General features: G+C 37.2%; 1 protein-coding gene across 1 annotated transcript in view; it reads left to right on the top strand.

Annotated features, from left to right (window-relative positions):
• Positions 1–23,233, top strand: part of NRAP (nebulin related anchoring protein) — a 49,745-nt gene that overhangs the window by 3,081 nt on the left and 23,431 nt on the right. The window contains exons 3-20 of the mRNA XM_015633737.2: positions 41–128; positions 2,329–2,433; positions 2,988–3,092; positions 3,759–3,866; positions 4,686–4,790; positions 5,342–5,449; positions 6,420–6,524; positions 9,277–9,381; positions 11,163–11,279; positions 12,690–12,794; positions 13,711–13,818; positions 14,554–14,658; positions 17,009–17,107; positions 17,600–17,704; positions 19,262–19,369; positions 20,192–20,293; positions 20,798–20,995; positions 21,217–21,321. Of these exons, the coding sequence (XP_015489223.1) occupies positions 41–128; positions 2,329–2,433; positions 2,988–3,092; positions 3,759–3,866; positions 4,686–4,790; positions 5,342–5,449; positions 6,420–6,524; positions 9,277–9,381; positions 11,163–11,279; positions 12,690–12,794; positions 13,711–13,818; positions 14,554–14,658; positions 17,009–17,107; positions 17,600–17,704; positions 19,262–19,369; positions 20,192–20,293; positions 20,798–20,995; positions 21,217–21,321 (1,981 nt within the window). The remainder of the gene's footprint in view (positions 1–40; positions 129–2,328; positions 2,434–2,987; positions 3,093–3,758; positions 3,867–4,685; positions 4,791–5,341; positions 5,450–6,419; positions 6,525–9,276; positions 9,382–11,162; positions 11,280–12,689; positions 12,795–13,710; positions 13,819–14,553; positions 14,659–17,008; positions 17,108–17,599; positions 17,705–19,261; positions 19,370–20,191; positions 20,294–20,797; positions 20,996–21,216; positions 21,322–23,233) is intronic.

Genomic DNA, 23,233 nt, shown 5'->3' with positions numbered 1-23,233 from the left:
GGTACATCCCTAATATCCTTTTACACTTTCCATTTTCTAGGCACAATCCAAAAAACAATGCATTCACGAGTGTATTTGAAACACCGCTAAATATGAATGCAAAAAAACTGTCGGAAGTGGTAAGTGAGGTAAGAAGCTTGAGGGTTAAATGTGTTTGTTCCACATTTTGACAACATACTTATGGCTTTTGTTTTGTAAGTAAAAATATGTGGTTTTGACTTACCTTCCTGTGTTCTTTTAGATCAGTAAGATCTCAGCTGCGTTTGAATCATAACTTTTTTCAATATTATTACCCATGTGAAAGAAATCTTAGATCTGGATTTGCTTTTGCTCTCAGAAGGAAAAACTGATTGGAGCTCCTCACCTGTATATCTGATAATCTATACAGAAGCACAGTTCGCCAAAACTGCTCAGAGCTGTGTTAACTTAGTGGCTAAGCAGGGTTGCACAACCTCTGGAAGCAATAACAACTCGCTTTGTGATCTCATCAGAACCCGCTACCAAACAACAGATAAATTATAACTAGGTGGGACGCAGGCAGAAGTTCCCTTTTTACCTTGTGGAGTATTCCCGCCGCCCCCGAGGTGGGACAGCGCCGGCTCGGGGGAGCTTTGCAGGGTTTTGCGGGAGGTTTTTTGGGGATGGAGGCGCGGCCACCCTGCGGGCGCTGCGGTTCCGAGTGCGGCCGCCAGGGGCGCTCAGGGGCCGCGGTCACGGCCAGCGCCGCCCCGGGATGTCCCGCAGCGCTTCCCTCCAGACCCAGCGCCCTCAGACCCGCGCTTCCCAAACTCTGGGGAAAGAAAAAATACAAGGAACGACCAATAATCCACGCCTATCTCACTGCTCTGCCTAATGCTGTGTTTTTGAACGTCGCGTCTTTCTCCACTCTAAAATAACATTACTCATTGTGAATTATTTCACAGGCAAAGCAGTGTGTTCTGATGTGATTAGCCATCACTAAAATTAACAAAGGCAGTTATATTTCTTAGATTATGGCATGCTAAATTCATTCTGATGTATTAGCTGCAAAAAACTTGATGCACATGAATATCCTTTGTCAGACACTATCATTTATCATTTTGTACAGCATTCTTATGCCTCAGTTTTTGCAGTATCATGGGCTGTAACAATTTCAGCAATGACTGTCTCACTTACTTTAAACTGTGTGTGACGGATCTGCTCAGGAATGAGTTTGGTATCACTGCAGGTTCTATTTCTGGTTTAGGCAGTGATATGAGACTGATACTTCCAGTGCATGTGAGTACACAAACCAGAGAAATTATAGCTCAAAGATCACTTTCCCTTGTTTTATACACCTTAAACACCTTTTGCCCTTTTCAATCACATAATGAGGTTCTGTTCCAGAGAGAAAATTGCTAGGGGTAGTAAAGAAGCTGATTCTGCAGTACCTGCTTAAAGGAAGTACTTCTGTAAAAGTTTTCAGAGCAGGAAAATCTTTCACTAGTAAACATATAAAATAATAATAACTTGGGAAAGTTTCACTTGCTACTATGAAGGTCTGCTGTTTTTATATTTAAGTTTATTTCTGATGCAGAAAATAGAATGTTTCTTCAATCCCAACATGATGTTCTCACATAAGTCTTATGTTGAGACATCAACTGGAATGCAGAGATAAAAATTAGGTCTCTCTATACAGAATTTCTGTGTTAGCAGGCAAATCAATCATCTCTCTGCACCTCTGTGCTTAATTTATAAATGGGAATAATGGTACACGTGCTCAGTGACATTTCTGTCCAGTAGTTTAAACTTCCTACTCTGAGTTTTTACATCTGAAGAGTGAGTTTTATAACAGAGCTGTGATTTCAGTTGGATTTCTACATGCTATCATGATAAAAGTGGCAGTAGGAACATAATGATCCAGGACTAAATATAGTAGTCATTTACATATGCACAGTTAGGATATGACACTGTGCAGGGAAATAGGAGAGTAGAATATTGCTCATTGGTAATAGTTTTTTCATCTAATGCATTGACACATCCTGCTTAAAATTTCTTAGGGATTTCAATTCTCATAGATTATCTCCCCCAAAGTATTATCTAAAGATCAAATTATTCTTTCAGAATGTCATTCCAGGTTTCAGGTGTAATGTGCTTTACATATTTCCTTTATAGATGTGCAGCTCCTGTTCTGGCAGAAATCTTAGGTAGAGCTGGGTGTGGACTAGAAAGCAGAGTTTTGGCCTTAGGGCTAAATGCAATCATCACCTTTTTTTGTCCCCCCTCTCATTCTTCTCCAAAGGGGGCGTGTGTTAGTAAGTACTAGCAAACTACTAAAACGAGTATTTTTTTATCTTTTTTTTCTTTTAGATAAAATATCGAGAAGAGAGTGAACAATTCAAATCAGTCTTTCAGTGGGATGCAAGGTCCAGAGAAATTGAAAGTGTCTATAAAGCCCAACAGCTGGCTACCCAGGTATGAAATATTCCTCCCAAGCCAGCAGCCTGCAGGACAGCAAGGACTGGCCCTGGCTGTCCTGATTATTAGGGGTTTAACCACCACAATTCAAAGATTAAAAAACCCCCTTTGCTTCTCATTTGGCTAAACTTTCCAAGGTGAAATAGCTCAATTATAGCTTAAGAGAGAAGAATCAGAAGGTGAGGGAGGAAGAGTGTGTCTAGAGTCAGCTGTTGGGGCTGCTGCATGTACAGCCATACTCTATGTGTCTTCTCTCTACTGGCACTGGAGCTTCACAGCAGGTGATCTGATCCCCAGGGGGTGTTGTTTGAGTTTCACTCCAGGATCCTAGATCCTGTCGTCTTGATGTCAGTTCTTGCTATACAAGTTCTGCCTTGGCACTCTGAAGGGATGTGGAATGTAGGCCTTGTGCTGTACAATTTCACTTCCACAGCACTGTATATTTCTTTTTTTCTTTTTCTTTTTTCTTTTTTTTTTTTTCCTGTCAGATCAGCTGTTTGAGTGTTAAAGCCAGGGTGAAGATAGGTAGTTATTTAGTTCTTGTTTTGTAGAATGCTTACTATGCTGCCTATGAGGAAGGAAAGTCGTGGTACCCAGGAACAATCCCAGATCCTGAGATGGTCAAGATAACACAGGCACAGAAGGCTCTGAGTGATGTAAGTGGACTGATATTTGGCTTTATTTTCATGGTCTATCATATTCTGAAGACTTACAAATGCATCAAGGTCAGTCCTTGGTAAAATGTCACCTCCAGCCTTTGCAGGAAGAATATCTGGAGGGTCTGCCTACACTCTTATCTTTGTTAAGATTTTGCCAAAGCAGAGACTGACATGTTTATTTCTGTCAACAACAATACTTAGCCATGTAAGTGATTAAAGTCACTTAAGAGTTCTATTGCCATCATGCATTTATGTATTTATGTAGCTCAGAATCACTTCAACTGCTAACAAAACTGAGGTGATCTGATCCAGCAGGAAGTGCTCTTTCTCTCAGTAGAGCAGAACTCATGATGGAAAATATGTCATATTTTCCACCTACCAGACATTTCATTGGCTGAATTTCCATGACTGATGAAAATCACCTCTGAACTATGACTGTAGCCATGCAATGGGTTAATGACCTAATCAATATAGGCAATTAACAGTGGATAATTGAGATGAATGAGAAATGTATTCTGTTGTATGTAGGAAATAGTTGTAACTAGCAAACTTATAAAGTGTAAGTTCTTTAATTTGTTTATTTTAAAATAAAGTGATAGGTACCTTTAGGAATCACATTAAACTACAGTGGATTATTCTCTAATGAACAAATCCATCTTCTAGTTTCAGTATACAGAAGATTATGAGCCACAAAGAGGCAAAGGCAGCTTCCCTGCTATGATCACTCCAGGTTATCAGGTTGCTAAGAGAGCCACCCAACTAAGCAGTAATGTAAGTTACATGGGGTTTTAATTATATTTTACACCTCTGGATTTGTAGAATCCTGGGTTCAGGCCATTCACTTGAGATGTTAGATTCTATGGTGGATATTTGTTATACTGTTACAAAGTGAGAAAATGTTAACATGATGCACAAAACAGGGTTAATAAACTACTTGGCCTGGGAAGACAATTATATAGAATAAATTACAATGTAGATATTTCCTGGAAAATGTGGCAACTTTTGCCATAATTTATCACAACCTGAAAAAGATTGTGACTTGCTCTGAAATGTTAATTCATTACCTTTGCTTTCACATTATGGCTTTATTAATCTAATTATTTACATTTGACATTTTTCACTTTAGTATTTGAAATCAAATAGCTGTAATATTGAAATTAATTCATATGCAAGCTACTTTAAATTTATGCACAGAAAATTGATTATTTATTAAAAGAAAAATTTACATGAAAAAGATAAGTAAAAATAAATCCCATAAAAATTATTTTAAAGTATTGCATTGCTTTCTGCAGATACTATCTACATTGTCACTGCAGCGTGATCTTGGGACATTAATGACTATTCTCATGGTATTTTAATCAAATGCATGGCTCCCATAAATCAATTGAAAATTTGAATATCTGGGTCCATTTCTGTCTGTTTCTGGTATTCACTTTAAGAAAATTGGGTCTTGAATATATGGTAGCTTGACTGTGGAGAGTGGAGAGTGTCATGACTGCTGTTGCTCTTTTTCCCTTGAAGCCTTCTGATAAGAAATAAACTTTTGCTGCTTATTATTTGTAATATGGATATATATGTTTTCCTCTTCAGGTGGAATATAAGCGTGGACATGAAGAGAGAGTTTCAAAGTTCACCTCTGTTGTAGACACTCCAGATATACTTCATGCAAAGGCTGGAGCACATCTTGCAAGTGATGTAAGGAAAACAGAGCAGACTGATCTGTTTTTGGCTCTTCAAGTGGTTTCTAAGGTATTTATAAATTATTTGAAGATATGAACACAAAGAAAAACAAAAAAAATAATATTTTAAAGGTAGATTCCTTTTACCATTGAGCATTTAATTCTCTCAGTTACAAAGATCACATTCAATTTGAGGCCATTTTAAGCTATCAGAACAGAAGCTGAGGAACAAAGCTGTTCCATACCCAGCAAGTGACTGCCATGCAAAGTAAGGAAAGAAGCTGCCTGACTAATGTAAATAGAGCAGGCATCTTTGTAGACACCTTAAGTACTTTCTTTAAACAACCCTTTTCATCCTACACCCTGAACAAGACAAAGGGGCCATGCAGAAGATGTGTGATTGTGTAGTTAAAGACCAAATTGCAAAGATTCAGACTCTGTGGTTCATCTTCCTTTTGGCAGATGACAGCCATCGAACGCCTGACTTTGCAACTTTAAAGATTGATTTTGTGTGCAATCAAGATACATTTGCTCTAATTGCTCCTGAACTGTCTTGAATTTTTACAGTTGAAATACACAGAAGACTTTGAAGAACGGAAGGGAAAAGGCAGCTTTCCTGCTATGATCACTCCAGCTTATCAAATAGCCAAGAGAGCAAATGAATTAGCCAGTGATGTAAGTGTCTAAAGCAAAGTCTCTTTTGGGGAAGAAAATATTAAACTATCACACAAATTTTGAATGAAAACATACTGGCAGTAATTCCATGAACATGGCATACTGATCTTTACTGGCTTTCTTTTCCTTTCCAAACATAACAAAATCACAACACCCCTGTACTCTTTAATAAACACCATAAAAGGACATCAGTATTCTTTCAAAGTGTACAGTTAATTGTGCTTTGTTATTGGAAACTGAAAGAAAAGCTCTTTTTGTTGGAGAAGATAACATATGGAAGAACATATAACTCAAAGGAACTGAATTAAAACATTGTTAAGAGTCAATGAGGAAAATAAGAGATCTGTAATTTTGAAGGTAAAAGCAACTGACTCTAAAACAATTACATGCCTTTGTTTGCCTTTGATCTATGGAAAACCCTTCACTTTTGTCAGCAAACACACATGGTGATTAAAGGGCAGCATCAGGTTACAGGCATTGTTTTGACTTAAGTAAATGTAGTGCAAATCTTGGTCTGAACTTGAAGGTTGATTGCCTAAAATTCCCTTTATCACTGAAGATAAAGCATCTTTCAGAAACAAACCCATTTATTGATGGGGTTCAGATGACCCTGTGGTAAAAGTGTGCTCTGTGGTAACTGTGAATTTGAATTACAATCAGTCCTACTCTTTTAAACTGCTGGAGCACTGGGTATTAGCCACTGTCAAGCAGGTGGTGCTGAACACACTGAACCAAGGGTCTGGGTTGAAATGGTGAGTCCCACATTCCTAGTGCATTATTAAAAATACACCACTAGTTCTGTTTTTATATTGTCAAGCAGGCATATTTGACTTGTGCAGGTTGGTGGCAGTGGGAATTTTGACAATCCTTTATTGACAACATGTGCATGTCATTGGTTGTTATTTATTGTGCAGCATCTGTGTACCAGACTAAACTCACCCGGATTATTCGTTTCCTTTTTTCCTGTTAGGTAAAGTATCATCAAAGATATGAAAAAGAGATCAAGGGAAAAGCCAGCCATACAGCTGGAACAGATGTTGCTTTTGCAAGAGAAAATGTAGATCAATATGGACAGGTAGGCAACATCCAAGAGATAGCCATGCTGATGTTGATCATTACTGCAGCTGATTGCTCAAGGCTTTAGAAACTGGTGACACCTATTTTCACTTTGTTTTCCTGTGTGAAAAAACAAGGTCTCAAGGGAAAGGATGGTGTGCAAACAGCACTGTGCTCCTAAAGTGTCATGTATCTGTCACTGGCACCTAAAGATGTGACTACAGGGTGGCTTCACTGTCACTGCTTGATCCTTATGGTGTGGCCATTCCTAAAGACTGACCTTGGCAAATTTTATCTGTGCATGTATGCACTCTGCATTTCTATTGTGGTGTTGTTATGTGTCACACTGAAATGTGCTTACTCAAGGAAATATTCCCATTCCATGAACAAGGAAATTCAGTCAGGAGAAATATGAAAGAGCTGTGAAGTGGTAGAAAGTTGGCAGATAGCTAGGTGTCTTTTTACTGTGGGTATTTTCACAAATCTTAGGAGCTTTGCAGCTCTAAATATGTGTTAGCAGTACTGAATCTCTTAGATACACAATCTCTTGGATTTCACCTCTTCTACAAAAGGGGTATTATAAGCCTGACAAGCTGTAGTTCTGTATTTGTGGAACCAAATAGGCTTTAGTTCTGTTTGGTCAGTGGCATTCATTTTGCTTATGTTTCATTTTTTAGGGAATATGATTTGTTTTGTGGTCACCCAAAATGCACCCAAAGTTATATTCCATTTAGGTTAGGGAGATAGCACAGATAAATACAACTGAATGCAGCTAAATGGAATTTGAAAGGAATTGAATAGTGTTGCTGCATAAAGAAAACTATATGGTTGCTCTCAGGGGTTTTTGTCTTGCTCCTCAGTAGCTCCATATCCTTTGGAGAAATGAAGGAACAGGGGCTGTATTTTCCTAAAACCTTTGGTATTTTACTTTTCTTCACTTCTTCTGTCCAAATCTACATTTAGTATTCTGTGGAAAGCAAACCATCCTTGAAGAATATGAGTTTAGAATTGTAGCAATGAAGCCTTCAATTAGTTCTGTCTTTTGAACTACTACAAGTTTTAATAGGAATAAACAAATAAAATGAATTTGAAAAAGCACTAATTACATTTCCAAGCGTTAGAACGTTTCTGTTTTAGAATTAATTTAAGTTTTCTTTCTTTGAAAGTACCTTTGAAACTTCAGTCATGGTCTTCAAATTCAATTTTAGTTTTAATCTTTATAGATTGGATACTGATATTAGTAGTCAAATAACACAGAGTCACTGAAATTAATGGATTTTTCTGAGTAAATTGTGACTTAACATGGGTAAAGGGATTAGATTTCTAACAGTTGAGATCATCAACAATGAATTGAGTGTGCATCAGACAGATATATATAGATATAGACATATATATGTACATGCATATTTATAACATGAGAAAATTTAAGGAATCTTACTGTAAAATTCCTGTGGTGAACATCTGTTTTGTTCATGTTCAGAAACCTTAAGAGTGGCTAAAATAGTTTTCTGAAACTTTGAATATATGCAAAATATTAGAAATTACATTAAAATGTATTTAAGGGGGAAGCAAAAAACAAGCTAGTCTGCAGAATTCAAACCCTTTAGTGGCATTTTAAGAAAATAACTAAGCTGATTAATCAACTATATTTTTTCTTTTTTATGCCTATTTATAGAACAATTTAATGCCATTGTAACTATGGCATCACATTGTTCACAGACTTGTGGCGTGACCTATTTTAAAACATGACATTGATGGTGCACAAAATGGCCTACAGTGGATGGTTTTGCATTGAGAACACACAAAAGAGATATCCCAGATATTTGTAGACCTATCTGTACTCTCCATGGCATTCTTGACATGCATTCTATTCATGGCACATTCTATTTTCACTCAAACTGCCTCTTTACTACAAAAGATTTATAAAATATTGCAGAGAAGACACATTACACTTTATCTCACTTGTTTGTGTTCTTGTTTGTACTCCATGTCCCCCTGAGATTTTGTCATAGAAGGCTTTAGGAGGATTATTGTCCATTACAATTAAAAAAAAATCTCCAATATTTTGCTGTTAAACAATCTAAATGGCTTTCAAATTGTCAAATATTTACACATGACCTTATCTGTAGATGGATTTAAGTGTGTTACTTCCACAACAATTCATTTTTGTTTTTTAATCAGACAAATGGAATTTTGTGATTTTGTTCACTAAGGAGTTTGGTATTTTGATATCTAGGTGTCTCTGCTACATTTATTAATCCCTCTTCAAAATACATCACTGCACTGGAGAACTATTATTTTTGGTCAGTTATGATGTGAAAAATGACCATGGAAAGATCAAAGAGCTTCTGTAACACCACAAAGTTAACGTTTAACTTGTTAACTTTAAGCAAGTCTCCTGGCTAACCAAACCATTAGCTATTTTTATAATATTCCAGGGAACATGTATTGACAAAAACAGAGGAAGCAGATATCATCTCTGTAAGAGATGAGGTGAGATCAGAAGGGTATATGTCATTGTACACTTGAGTGTCATCTTGACCACAGCTAACAGCTACCTAAATTTCTCTTGGAATGCAGGTAGCTTCAGAGGCATAGGTAATATAACAGGCCAATTTATTCTTAAATTTCAGTCATTTTTTCATTTAAAAAAAAAATAAAATTATTGAATCCATGAAACCCCCTATGAACAAGGATTGTCAGGCTTTGTAAAATAACCCATGGCCCTACCTGCTCATGTGTGATGAGTAAACACTCTGAATTTTTTTCAGGGATATATGGATGAGTTTGAGGAACGCAGAGGGAAAGGAAGCTTTCCTGCTATGATCACTCCAGCTTATCAAAATGCCAAGAAAGCAAATGAATTGGCAAGTGATGTAAGTATGAAACCTGAATCAATACAATTCATAAACAATTAAAACCAGCAGTTTGTCAGAGCAGTGCCTGGGAGGAGAATGCTAAAACTGCACTTGAGAAGTAAACAAAAGTGACATTTCTCTGCATTGCTGGGAACTGGATGGCTCAGGGGATTAATAATATCCATTAATAGAAGGGGGCACAGCTTCAACTTGCATGAGGGAGGAGATGGATGTAGCAACTAATGGGGATCCCTACTGTTAGGTTAACCCTCCTGGCAAATCTGCACCTGTATTATTAATGAAACCTTCAACTGCCTTAATCATCCTGTGGACTACTGTGGTATTCCCAGTAGTGAATAAATGGAGGATGAATGAACTGTACTGGTTTTGATATTTTGATGTATCACGCCTCTAGCACAAAGCAAGTCATATGGAGGAAGTGAAGCATAAAGTATGACACTGTCACTTCACAGAAGTGAGCTTTTTTTTTATTTCTGGGGTGTGATTTCTGGTTTTGGGTGGTAAACTAAAGAATTGGCAAAGAGGTGGTGGTGTGTGATTCCTGCATCCAGCCCATCCATTAGAGGGCCTCATCCCTGTTTGGGGAGACCATTTCTGGCAGTGACAAAAAATGGGTCAGTCTGTAAGTCAGTACCCTGTGGCTGCTCCGAAGGGTTCCTGTGAGTGACAACTTTTGTAGTGTGGACACCTGTCCCCGATGGGGCTGTCTGAGCTGATGAGCTCAGTCTGTCTTCTGGAGAGCTAACAGATGGTTGAGTCTTTCAGCTTGTATTAGTCTGGACTAGACATGAGCAATAAACTGGAGTGAAAGGATCAGTCATCTTCTGTTACCTGGGGTTATCATTGAGAGAATATAAAACACCTCAAATCCTCTGTGACTAATCCCAGTTTGATGACAAACTCAGTGGCCCCCTGTTTAAACATGAAATATTTAACCTTTCCAGATAAAGATCACAGTTTCATAGGTTTTGAAAATGCTAATGGTCAGTGGTTTCTTCATTAATTTACAATACATAGAGTGAAGAGGAGGATTGGTTCATGGCAGTAATATTTGCACACTGTAGTATTTACCAACCTGCCTTATAGTTTCAAAGCCTGAGGAAATGTGTGCAGACTTGAAAAAATGTAAAAAAACATTGTAAAATGAAAAAAAACCCAAAACACTTTGCAATTCAGTTAATGTAAAATAATTTATAAAAATCCAGGTACTACCTCTCTTCACCCATCCAAGTCCAAATTATGTCAATAACCTGATGTCTAAATTAAATTTAGAAATCCCTTATTTCAGTCTTGATTTTGTAGAATCAAGGGAATTATAATTCCCTTGAACACACTAAGAGTACAAAAAAAATACAGCTTTTTAAGCAAGCTGGCTTTTACAAAAGGAAAAATTTGCAGAGGACTTGATGACTATCTATAATTCTCTGACTAAAATTAAGGACCAAGGATTAACTTTGTTAATAGAAGAGCACACAAGCTCCAGCCAAGAATCTTCTAGTAATCTGTTCAAGCTATGAACACCAACCAGTGATGTTCAGTCCATGTCAAAAATTCATAAAAAATGCTATCTAGTAAAATGCTTTGAGAGGGACTGTGAAGGGCTATGGGGTTATATTTGGGTTATTCAAGGTAGTAAACACAGTGTTTCAGCTTGGCAAGTTCAATTTACTTATCAGAGAAAGCACAGGGAAGATATTATCCTGACTCATGGAGCCAGTCTAAATAGTAAGGATGAAAAGGTGCACATCTATTTTATAATTCTCCCTACTTCTTTTCAGATAAAATACAAGAAAGATCTTTCCAAGATGAAAGGTGCAGCTCACTTTCACTCCCTAACAGCTGAAGACAACTTGGTCCTTAAACAAGCCCAAAGTGTTAACAAGCTTGTCAGTGAGGTAAGGGCTTGAATCAATCTCTTAACAAGTTTGGGAGCAGCTCATACAAACATTTGTGTTTGATGAGTAAGGACTGCAAGTTAAAAAAGAGCTGTTGTTCTTACTGCATTGTACATAACAAAAATCATCTGTGTGTAACACAGCAACTGGAGAGAAAAGCTCAAGAGCAGATCTTCAGGTGCTGCATTCTGGCCCTTCCAATCATCTGTATGAAAGTGTGGGAAATTATCCCCAGGAGAGTGATTCTAATTCTGACCACATGGAGAATTGAATCCTGGGAAAAACCTTCCCCAAACCTGAATTGTACTTTTAGTATGATATTACGGTATAATGCTTTAGGATGAATTGGGTGTGTACCTTACAGTGTCTCAAAGGGTATTCTAATAATCAAAAAATAAGAACAGAGACAAAATTTACACCTGGTTATACATAAACCATAAAATATATAGCTGGTTATACAAATTTCTGTTTTCTTCCACTATGTTAAAGACTATGACTCACTGATAATTGATTCTTTTTCTGCTTGGTAAGGGAAGATTGCAAGAGAATTCTCAGTAGATTCTGAATTATTAATTTATTTATAGTGTCATATCAGCTATAAAACTATTAATAAATGTGAGTTTCTAGAACTTCCCCATGGCAGTTTCAAAACTTATACTCTTGAGATGTCAAAGTATAAAACCTTCAATAATGAAAAACCCCTGGAAGTAGGGCTGGAAGGGGCCTCCTGGGCCAACGATTCCTGGCTCCTGCTGGTTTGACACAGCATCGTGTAATCCTCCTATTCCAATTTCTAGCCTACATTTATTTCTGTCCACTTCATTACCAGTGTGTTTTGTGCTAGTTTTGCCCTTTAGTTTAAAAAGTTCCTCTCCCTGCATGGTTACTTTTCAAGAGGTTTACAAATACATCATTTTTCTTTTTCTCTGCCTTTGATTTCCTCGACTAAGCAAGCTGAATTCCTCTCATCTCTCAGTCTTTCACTGCAGCTGTTACAGGCTGAGTACATGTTCCTTAAACAGGAATGACTGTAAAAGTGCAAAAGCTCTTGCTGAGGTGTTGCTGGAATCTGGTGCATGGCACATTTGTACATGTTCATTTGCCCCACACCACCTTAGATGTCTTTCTGTACACCTTCTTTGTGTATCGTTGTTTTGTTAATAGTTTTTCTCCTGACACTGTCCTGTATCCTTTGCAGAGGATGAAACTGTAGGGGTTTTTTGCCTATAAAATAAGAACTGAGTATATGAAAATTCTCTTCATATTAATTTTCATCATATGCCATCTGATGAAAACCAATTATCAAAACCTCTGAACAGTGGGTCTGCCTAGTAAAAAGTGTGTGAAGGAACTTAATAGACCAGATTAGGGGTTTACCATAACTTCCCATTGTGCATTTTTGTCACTAAGGTGGAGTACAAGAAGGATCTTGGAAACAACAAAGGCTACAGCATGAATTACTGTGACACCCCACAATTCAAGAATATGAGCAAGATCTCAAAATTCACCAGTGATGTAAGTTTTCAGTTCTTTGTGTGTAGCTGCTGGAATCACAGGTCACTGTGTGTATGCTTCAGATAAATGTGTGCTGGTAATGTGATAATAACTGATTTTAGCCTGTTCTTGTACAACATTTTTCCTAGTGTGTCCTGATGTATACCTGGGGCTCATTTTATTTAGGGTTACCAAAAGAACCATTTGGAAGAAAGGTTACTAACCATGGACTGCTGATCTAGAGAAGTCAGTTATTGCTCTTGTCTGTCATGATTATTATTTATTTTATTGTGCATGTCCATTTCCTGACTAGTTAGGCAGAAGATACTTCACCAGAGTTCATGCTAGAGAGGAACATAATTACAGTGTGAAAATAATTAGTGTTAATAACTTTACCTCTTGTTTCTCATGAAATACAATTTTCTTTCATATTGCCTCTTACCATTCTCTGAAATCCCAGAGGAGTAAATATTTTGCCATACAGTAGAGATGGTGGAATAATCAATTTTTCTTGTCAAATCCCCCGCTCTGGGGTTGGTGCACCAAAGATGCACCAGAACAATCCAATTTTGTTCATTTTTGAATGCCCAAATATTGGCTCCCTGAGACTTTGTTCTAATATTTATTTCTGATGAAATGAAGATGTATCTTCTTTTTGTGGCACTCAGATGATATGAAGAGCAAGTAAATGATATCTTGTAGAGCAAGAAACTCATGGAGAGTTTTAGCTTATATTTTTTAAAGTACCAAGGCTGATGTGGCCTAAGGAGTTCCTGTATTAGGGCAACACTCTTAGACCAGAGCTATAATAATTTGTGTCTCTGCTGTAAAATATGGAAACTCTGAAAAGCTGAAACTTTAGAAGGAAAGTTGAATATATTTTCTCAGAGTTTTTTTTTTTTATTTTTGTGTGTTTTGTTTTTTTGTTTTTGTACAGCTAAAATACAAGGAAACCTACCAGAATGAGATGAAGGGTCACTATGTGGGTATTGGCATGGACAAGAAGATGCTCCATGCCATGAAAGTTGGCAGCTTGGCAAGCAATGTGAGTTCCTTTTAATCACACTTGTGTGGTTGTTGCCTCCTTGTCTTTCAGTTTTTCCAGAATTAAGTTGATAGAAGACATTAGATCATACTGTACTGGTGATCTGATGGATAGATGTGTTGAGAAGAGGGGAAATTCTGGAAACCCTTTTGTACTGTTTTATGGCTCACAGTGTAAGCTGTTACATGACTGTTTTATGGCCCACTGTGGAAGAAGTTAAAATACGAAATTTCAGTGATCTGGCAACATACCGAGATCCTTCAGTTTTCTTTGACATCAGTAGGATGCTGAAGGTTGTTTGCCACCACCCCCAGGGTCAGACCTTTGCTGAAAAAAACAGTCCTTAATGAAGATTTCTGGATTCCAATTTAATTTACTGGGTTAGTCAAGAAGCTATTTCATTACATACCATTCCTTCAAGTACATTATTTACAAATCTGTAAGAAGCTTGAGAACTAAGCAGAAAGATAAAAGAGATGTGTCATAGGTGGAAGTTAAGTTAATGCTCCCACTGTTGGCATTGGATTAATTGAGAAGCTGAAAAAGAATCAATTAGTGGCTAAACTATGCAAATAATTTCATTTTCTTTGTCACTCATGACATTGAACTTACTTTGTTTCTTGTATTTAATATTAATATTATTGTTTCTCCTTTCCTCTTGACTGATAATTATTCAAACAAATGACAGCTGAAAAAAAAAAAGAATGATTTTTTTTTGTTCTCCTTGTGTTTCAGATAGCCTATAAGTCTGATTACAAACATGATGGTGTTGACTACAATTACCCAGCTACTCTCACTCCTTCATACCAGACAACAAGGAAGTTGGTCCCTTTGAAAGATGTAAATAATTTTATGTTTTTGTTTCTGTTTCTTTTCCCCTATGACTTGCATAGCTCATCATCTCTCTGTAGGAGAGATTGTGATAGATTGCATGTGTCAAATGATGATTTAATGGAAGGACCAAACAGCCATTGCTAACAAAGTTAAAGCAAAAAAGTGCAGTGTCAAGAGATCTCAGAGGGTAGGAAGTGCTGCCATGTCCTGCTGCTGGCTTCAGTTCAGCACAGATTGTAGAGTGATGTGAAATCTGTGACTTCTGCCCTAGCCCAGCTCTGTGCTGCACAAGTCTCACCATCCTGGGGCAGCTTCAACAGCAGCAAAAGCACTGACAGTACTGAAAGGACAGGGGGCTAAAACAGCCTTTGTGAATCCTTTGTGAATTCCCTGAGGACAGGGAATGTGAAGCTGCTTGGAGGGGAGCTGGTTGGTCACAAAACCGTGCCAAGGAGGAGGCCCTGTGCCTGGGCTTGAGTTCCTGCTGGAGCAGTGTGAGGAGGTTTGTGTACTGCTGTGGCTGTGTGTGTCCTTCAGAGAAAGGAGGGATGGCAGCCTGTACAGCTCATGATGCTTTCATCTCTCACAGGCATTAAAAGCTTGACTGATCTTCTCTACCCTGTGACTCAGTTAGGAGCACAGTCACCAGCCATTGCTTGTAAAATCATCAGGAGGAGACCAGCAGCTCTGCAGGGCATTTCTGACTTCCTAAAGTTTATACACCCTGTCTTTACGCTGAAATTGCAATAAACCAGCAGCAGTATGCGTTAGAGAGATCATTAATATTATGTGAGATTTATCTGGGTCTAAACACCTCTTCCAAGACAAGGATGGCAGCATGAAGAGCTAGAATTGGGAACCCTGGTGTTTTTGAGGAAGTATTTGGCACACTTCAGCTCTAAAATGAACTATTGCCTCTAGAGCAGTAATTTCTGCTTTGCCTTTGTAAAAGCTGAAAACAGTATAATTCAGTGTTTGATTGCTTACTCATGCTCTTAAAGAGTTTAAGGTAAACATAAATTCATGTCCAAAATGTAAAAAAACATTTCAGCAATTCCAGTGGCTTTACAATTGATAGTCAGCATCAGGGTTTGAAACACAAAATTCCACTGGCCACAGAGACTCAGTTGCACCAGTCCTGATCTAGGATTTTGAATTAGTCCCAGGACTTGTGTGCTCCCTAATAACCAACATGCTTACTCAGAACTCTTTTTGGAATACAACTCCCTCACACACTAAGAAATCACAAGTAGCAATAAATACACAGTTAAAAAGAAATGATCCCTTTCCATGGAATTAAAATTCTCTCTGTCTCTGAGGAAGCAAATGTGCTGTTTTAAGTACTTTGATCACTTTGGACCTGTGAGATAATTCAGGCCTTTTTTCCTAGCTTTTATCATTCTGGCAAAATGAGGAAGTTTATATGAGGATATGGGAGATAAGAAGGTTTGCATTGAAATAGTTTCAGTAACTCAAAGTCTCTAGAAATATGCTCCACTTTACTGGAAAGAAGTGTTCTTAAGAAACTAGTTTTAAGCAATGTGATTTGCAATGTTTGCAAAGTGGTGATTAACTACAGTGAATATTAATGAGAGCCTACAGAGAATAATAATTGTGTTTTGTAGTATAGCAATGAGTCCTTTTGCAGCAACAGGTTTGAAAGGAAGCTTCATATGATTTTTTTTATCATGCATAATTTGGGACTTCAACATATTTAATAACTTAATTTTTTTTGCTACCATATTAATGTGTTAGTAATTTAGTAGGCTCCAGTCCTCTTCATGGATGACATTAAAATTACTTTTTTTTTGGCACTATAAGTACGTATTTTTCTTTTTTCAACATCCACACAAAACTCTGACCACAGAGGGAAATTCTGTGGTTAATTTATTACATTAAAACTCAATAAACACCAAGTATAAGAGAGTTCATTTGTGTCAGTGGACAAACCTCTTCATAGACAGTTACAATAATTTTTGTCTGATAAAGATAAAAATGGACAAAGTGATGGTTAAGAATATGAGTTTTATAGCAATGATTTGGAGGATTTTATAGCAGTGATTTGCAGCTGTTGCTGCATCTTTGAAAGAATTTGTGGGTTTGACAGGAAGGGATTATAAGTGAAGTAATTTTCAGAGTGGAATAAAAACTGACCTCAGACAGGGAAGCTTTCAGAGCACTAACTCAGATCTCATCCAAGAGATCCTGGCATTTTTCCTCAGCTCTATTTATTATGGTTTAAGTAATATTTTATCCAGAGTAATAGCTATCAAAACTTCATCTATTCAATCTCTCATCTTCCAGTTTGACCATTTCTTCCTCTACTAATTTTTTTTTTATTATTATTTTAAATTAGGTAAACTACAGGCAAAGCATAGACAAGCTGAAGTACAGCTCTGTTGCCAGCACACCACAAATTGCTCAAGCCAAAATAAATGCACAGCAGCTCAGCGATGTAAGTTCTGCCACTTTTGTTTACTAGAATGATGAGATAATTTTATTTCACAGCATTTGTTGCCTTATCTGTTTTATTCTTGATAGTTCTTCAGCAGATTCATAGCCAAACCAAGAATACATATTGAATGAAATCACTTTCAAAAATGTGGCAAGCATACCAGTAGATCTAATATTTGTGCCCACTTTTAAGATTTGTATCAGTGTGCTTTTTTAAGAAATTATTTTCTGTGTATTTATTAAGGGAAGGTTTAAGTTATATCTTTTGGGTTTAAAGATAATCAGTAGCTCTTTTATTTATAGAATAAGTTTCTACCTCCTAGTGCTTAAGTTAGCCTTATTGCCTTCATACTTGAATCACAAATTCTTATGTGTATTTATAATTTATGGCAACAATAACCTGAAATTTAACAGCAGTCAATTAGTCTAATGGTTATATTTTTACTAAGTTAAAAATAACTGAATTTCTTGCTGACCTTTTCAACACATGCAGTTGAACTACCGAGCCCAGTATGAGAAGACAAAAACAAATTACACTCTACCTCAGGATGTACCACTGTTAGTGAAAGCAAAAGCCAATGCTGAGTTATACAGTGAGGTAAGTCAAGCCTTGAGGAAATACTGGCATTCATGATGCTGTTTTTAGACTGAAATTAATATAAAGATGATGGCACTCTTTCTGGAAGCATTTAGCATTTATCATTCATCTTTGTACTAAACAACATGAGTTATGGTACCTAGAATAGACAGAGATCCAATTTCAAGGACAGTGAAACCCTAGACATTTTTTTCCAAGATATTTTCAGATGATCTGAATTTCTTTAAATCAGTAAATCAGTATTCACTCCACAAAACTAACTGCTTCTGAGGTGACATTTTAATGAAGCACCAACATTTGCACAGCTCTAGTAATTCAAAGTGAAGTCAATTGGAAAGAAACAATGAATTCAGCCAACACGGATCAAGCCCACTATTTCTCCATTCCTAGCAGGATTCCTGGCAGTAAATAGTGATCAATTTAGAGTCTTGTGGGTTAAAACCAAGTGCTTGCAGGAAAAGTTGAATTTCTATGTAATTTTTAGAGTGTTTTTCAGGCCTCCATTGTCATAGACAGTTTTGGAGGAAAAAGAACCCAAGACAAATAAGGGCAAAATGAGGAAAAAACCTCCAGATATTACTGGTGTGACTTTTATTTTTTAACCAGTTTCACGATTTTTCATGGTGTTCAGTTGTCATTACTGCAAGTTTTTTGTGTCTTGTGTTTTTCCCCTAAGTTTTATTTAAGTTGCATTGGCAGAGTGTTGTGGAGGAACATTCTTTGTGACTGTAGATGTCAGGATGCATGCTCTTTGTTAGATACTGGTAAAATATAAACATGTAAAAAGCCAAATCCAGAAACTGGGGTTTCCTGAAAACCTTCATTAGGTGCATGCAAGGTATGGATGAAGGCATAGCTGATCTTGCTTTAATGGAATTTCAAGTGGAATATTGAAAAACAGCTTAAAAAAACTATTACTTTAAATTCCACTAACTTTCAGGAGTTAAATATGTGTTTCTCATGTGTTCCATCAGTGTTTGTGAGATAGTGAGTTCATGGGTGTGCTTTTGAAGGCAATCTCCTGATCATAGGGGCTGCTTCACTCACCTCTGCTTCTGTGGGCTGGTCTCAGAGCACACCAGCTGGATTCCTTTTGAACGCTCTCCAGGAGCTCAGCTTCAAATTCAGTGCATGGGACTTGACTGATATAATTTGGGGATGGGAAAGAAAAATCCTGAAATGAGTGGTGTGTTGTCTGCTTCTTAGCACTAACTGTTCTGCCTATAGATCAGCTCCTATAGATCTATACTATTTGCATAGGTAGACATAACCAGAGGCAATTTTGAAAAATCCTCCCTCCTGCATATCTGTCTGAAATTGAGAATTATAGATGGATGTTCTGGGACATTACATGCCTGTGAACTCCAAGAATAAAATTTTGACTCAATGCTAGACAATTAATTAGCTGAAAAAGACAATGAACTATGACTTAAGAAGGTCCCAGTTTGTGGACTGAGCATATTTATGCTTCTGTTTTTCTCTGAGTCATTTCCATGTTTGTTTGAAAATCCTGTGTGTTTATGTGTTAGTGACATGTTGCTGTCTTTCCTTCCTCAGATTAAGTACAAAGAAGGCTGGGAGAAGAGTAAGGGCCGGGGCTTTGAAATAAAACTTGATTCTCTGCCTTTACTTGCTGCCAAAGCTTCAAGAGATCTTGCCAGTGATGTATGTTACATTTAGTTACCTGGGAATTACTCTTTGTATAAGTAGCTATAGCACAGGGAAATAAAGCATAGCTCACTTCATCTGGATTTTTAAATCTTGCATTTGGCTGTCCATCTTTCTCAGTGGCTAATGAAGAGTTGGAAACTTTCTCAGATTCTGCTGTGAAATTTCACTCTCCAAAAATTATTTTTTTTTAAAAATCATGTGTACAGGGTGAAGCAAAATTTACACAATAAACCCCTAGTAAAATTCTGTGTTTTAAATTGTTTATAGCCTCAAAAATAGTATTATCATCTACTACAGAGAGAATGCATATTTCTTTAGTCTGCTTCCTTAACATAAACACATGTATATAAAAAAAAATCCAAACAAAATCTTTCTAAACAACTTATATCAAGATTTTTAACCCGTGGAGATGCAGAAAAAGGAGACAGTTTTTCTGCAGCTGGAAAGTATTCAGCAGTGGTGGGGATTCTAAAATCCCACCTCATTAAAAAATTCAAGCCTTGAATTCCTTGCTTGGATTGATTTCTTATCTTTGCCTCTAACAGCCAGATAATTTAGCTAATCAGAAGAATTAAAGTTTATAAGCATATTCACCTCAGAGGGCTGAGCCTTAAAGAATGAGGTTAAAGACCTCATAAATGAGGCTGACCTTGCATCTTTGTAATTTCTAAGAAAATCTGGGAAATTTGAAGTGACAATGAGAGAATCAGACTGAGCTCTTCTAAATTTTGACCATCCAAATCACCAGTGAAAACCAGATTGCTTATCCCATGGGTAATTGGAAATAATCTTAGATTTATGCTGTTTTTTTGACAGATTAAATATAAAGAAGAATATGAAAGAACAAAAGGAAAAACAACTGAAACCAAGGACTCAAGACTTTTGCACTCTCTGAAGGTGGCCAAGATGAGTAGTGAGGTAAATTATTTCTCTTATTCAAAAGGTGGTTTTCATAATTAGGAAACTTTCAGCAACACTATGTGATCTACCACTGTTACTGCTCACTGTAAGGAATTCTTGGAAGCATTTAACAAAATTAGCTTCCTTCACCATCTGTTAATCTGCAATGATTGCACAACAGAGGATTTTGGGCAATGGTGTCCTTATTTTGGGGCAGGAAAATAACATCCTGTTAAAACCTCAATATGAATAAAATATCATCATATTAAAACCTCAATATAAACACTTCTACACAGAGCTTTCAAATCTGTAAGGGTATGTTTAAAAGTGAGATGTACTGTAATAGGAAAATGTTTCTAGAATCTTGAAATACCTTGCCATCTGTTTTGTCCCTCATAGGACCTGATTTCTACATGTGCTTGGGGTTTTTGCCTAATCTGTGTAAGGACCCAAACAAAAGGGGTGACTTAAGATAGCTTTGAAATATCTGACACAGACAATCTATTTAAATCCTCTTTCTAGATTGCCTACAAAAAAGGTTTTGAGGAGAGCAAGGCCAATTTCCACCTGCCCATGGATATGATAAACCTGAGGCATGCTAAGAAGGCTCAGGCACTTGCCAGTGACTTGGATTATAGAACCAGACTCCATGAGTACACTGTGCTCCCAGAAGATATGAAGACCAAATGGGCAAAGAAGGCCTATGATCTCCAGAGTGATGTAAGATGATGTACACCCAGCTTAACCATTAAAAACAGTACAAGAGATTATAACTTTTTCTATTTAATGTTAGCTCTTGTTTCATATGAACACTGTCTGATTGTATTATGGCTTTTTAAAATGTCTTTGCAATGCCTTTGAAACTGGAAAGGGTGCACATTCTCACTTGCAAACATTATACTTGTGTTCCCTGTGCCAATAAATGTAATTTTCCTCTGCAGCTCCAATATAGGGCAGACCTGACATGGATGAAAGGAGCTGGATGTATCACAGAAGGAAGTCTTAATATACAACAAGCCAAAAAAGCAGGAGATTTAGTCAGTGAGGTAAGCAAAGTTCTGGAGCTTCTGTCTCTTGTTTGTTCAAAGGTTCATTTACACTTATTCATTCCATTACATTCTGTGGAATAGGTAAGGGATCCATAACAAGGAATATCTGAGAAATGGAAAACCCGATGGGCATAATTGAGTTATTCTATAGTTTAGAAGATCCTGGGTTAGAGATTAAAATTATGTTTTCCCTTCGTATAATTATAAAAATAGTCTATGAGGTAGAAATCTCTGTAGTTGTGCTTCCACCTCTTTTTGTTCTCCTGTCCATTTTGCAGACCAGCATTGAATTTCCATTTTCATGTGCTGCATGACGTACAAAGAGGCTTTAAGGAGCAGTATTTAAAAATTAGATATTTGTTAGCCATAGTTGAAAATTTCCTTGCTCCTTGACAAGTAGGAGCTGTGACTTTACTGGCAGCTTCAGCTTTTCCTGCTTTTTATTGCTTTTGCTTTATTAATTCATGGCTTTGCACTGCCATTAACCTTATGGAAGTGAACTTTCTCAGCTTCTTAGCTATGGTTGAGCAGTCTCACTAGTGCTAGGAAAACTAGAGAACATAAAGAATAAATTGGGGGAAGTTTGACAAGAAGGATAAAATCCCACTTAGTTCTGGAAGGAGGAACAGAAGCCAGTTAGTTACTGGCGATCACACTCTCTGACACCTTGGGTCTCTGACACCCTCTCACTACTCTTACAAAGGGGAGAAAATACATCTCAGAAACAAAAGAAGAGCAGCTACCTCAGATCTGGTGTCTTGCTACAGGTAGAGTGACATCTGCTTGTGAGGTGTGCTGTAGTAATAATCACTTCCACAAATATTTAATCCATAATGATCTGCCTTTTCATTCCAGTGCTGTGCAAGGCCAGGAGATGGCTGACAGTCACTTAAACTGGAGACTGGTGGATATTATTTTAGAGATCTCTGTTGCCATACAAAGCCTGGTGTTTTGTCATTTCTTTGCAGGATGTCACTACATTGTGTTCCATGCAATGTGACAAAACATGCTGTTTTTAATCTGCCTTCCTCCCTTCCAGGTTTCTAAAATAAAGCGATGAGCACCTCTTTGAAGTGCTGCGTGCTTTTTTAACTTCTGTTTTGTGTTCCCCTAGCAGAGACACAGTGTAAACTGATCTGTTCACCCATCAGTTCAAACAGAAGAATTTCTCTCCTGAAATGCCAGATAATGGAAAAAATGCATTTACACCCTTTCTGGGTGGAATGCCCCACTTGATGACTGTACTGGTAGAATAAGAATTCAATTAAAGTGTACAAGAAGTGTTTGCTTGGTCTCCCCTGTCACACTGAGGTCTTGAAACAGAGTCCTGCATTCCTTGTACTATCTCAAAGAAAGAAAGAAAGAAAGGATGCTTAGCTTGCTCTCAAATGAGTGGTGCAAAAGGCTGAGGCAAAGACAATAATTTAAAACAGGCCTGTTCTAAAGCCTTATTAAGTCAATTAAAGTTTTCCATTCACTTTGGTGTGTTTCAGATGTAAAACAAAATGTAAAATGGAATGAAACTATGGACAGTCTTATTTACCAAACTAAAAAATATAAAATAAAAAATAAAAAATATTAGTCTCTATGCACATTTGTCCATTCAAATGGATTTTATGTAAGTACTGGCACCAGAGGATGAATCAAGAACAATACCTTTTCCCATATCTGAGACTTGAACCTTGTGGAGGCCTCTAATAGCTGATCATCCCAGAAAGGATTAACTGCAATGTCTATGCCTAGCTCTGCTTTGAAAAGAGGAAGATTTTGAGAGCATGGGGAAGATTTTGAATTCAAGTTAATTTGAAGGACTCCAAAATTGCTTTCTCTAGTTTAATTATCATCTTAATAATTTAAAAATATCCCAGTAACATATGTTCAGTGATTTGAACCACCCTTGAATGTGCTT

This window comes from Parus major, chromosome 6 (genome assembly GCF_001522545.3).
Source record: "Parus major isolate Abel chromosome 6, Parus_major1.1, whole genome shotgun sequence".
NCBI lineage: Eukaryota > Metazoa > Chordata > Aves > Passeriformes > Paridae > Parus > Parus major.
Note: the sequence above shows the minus strand (reverse complement) of the source record. Positions and strands in the feature narration are given on the sequence as shown.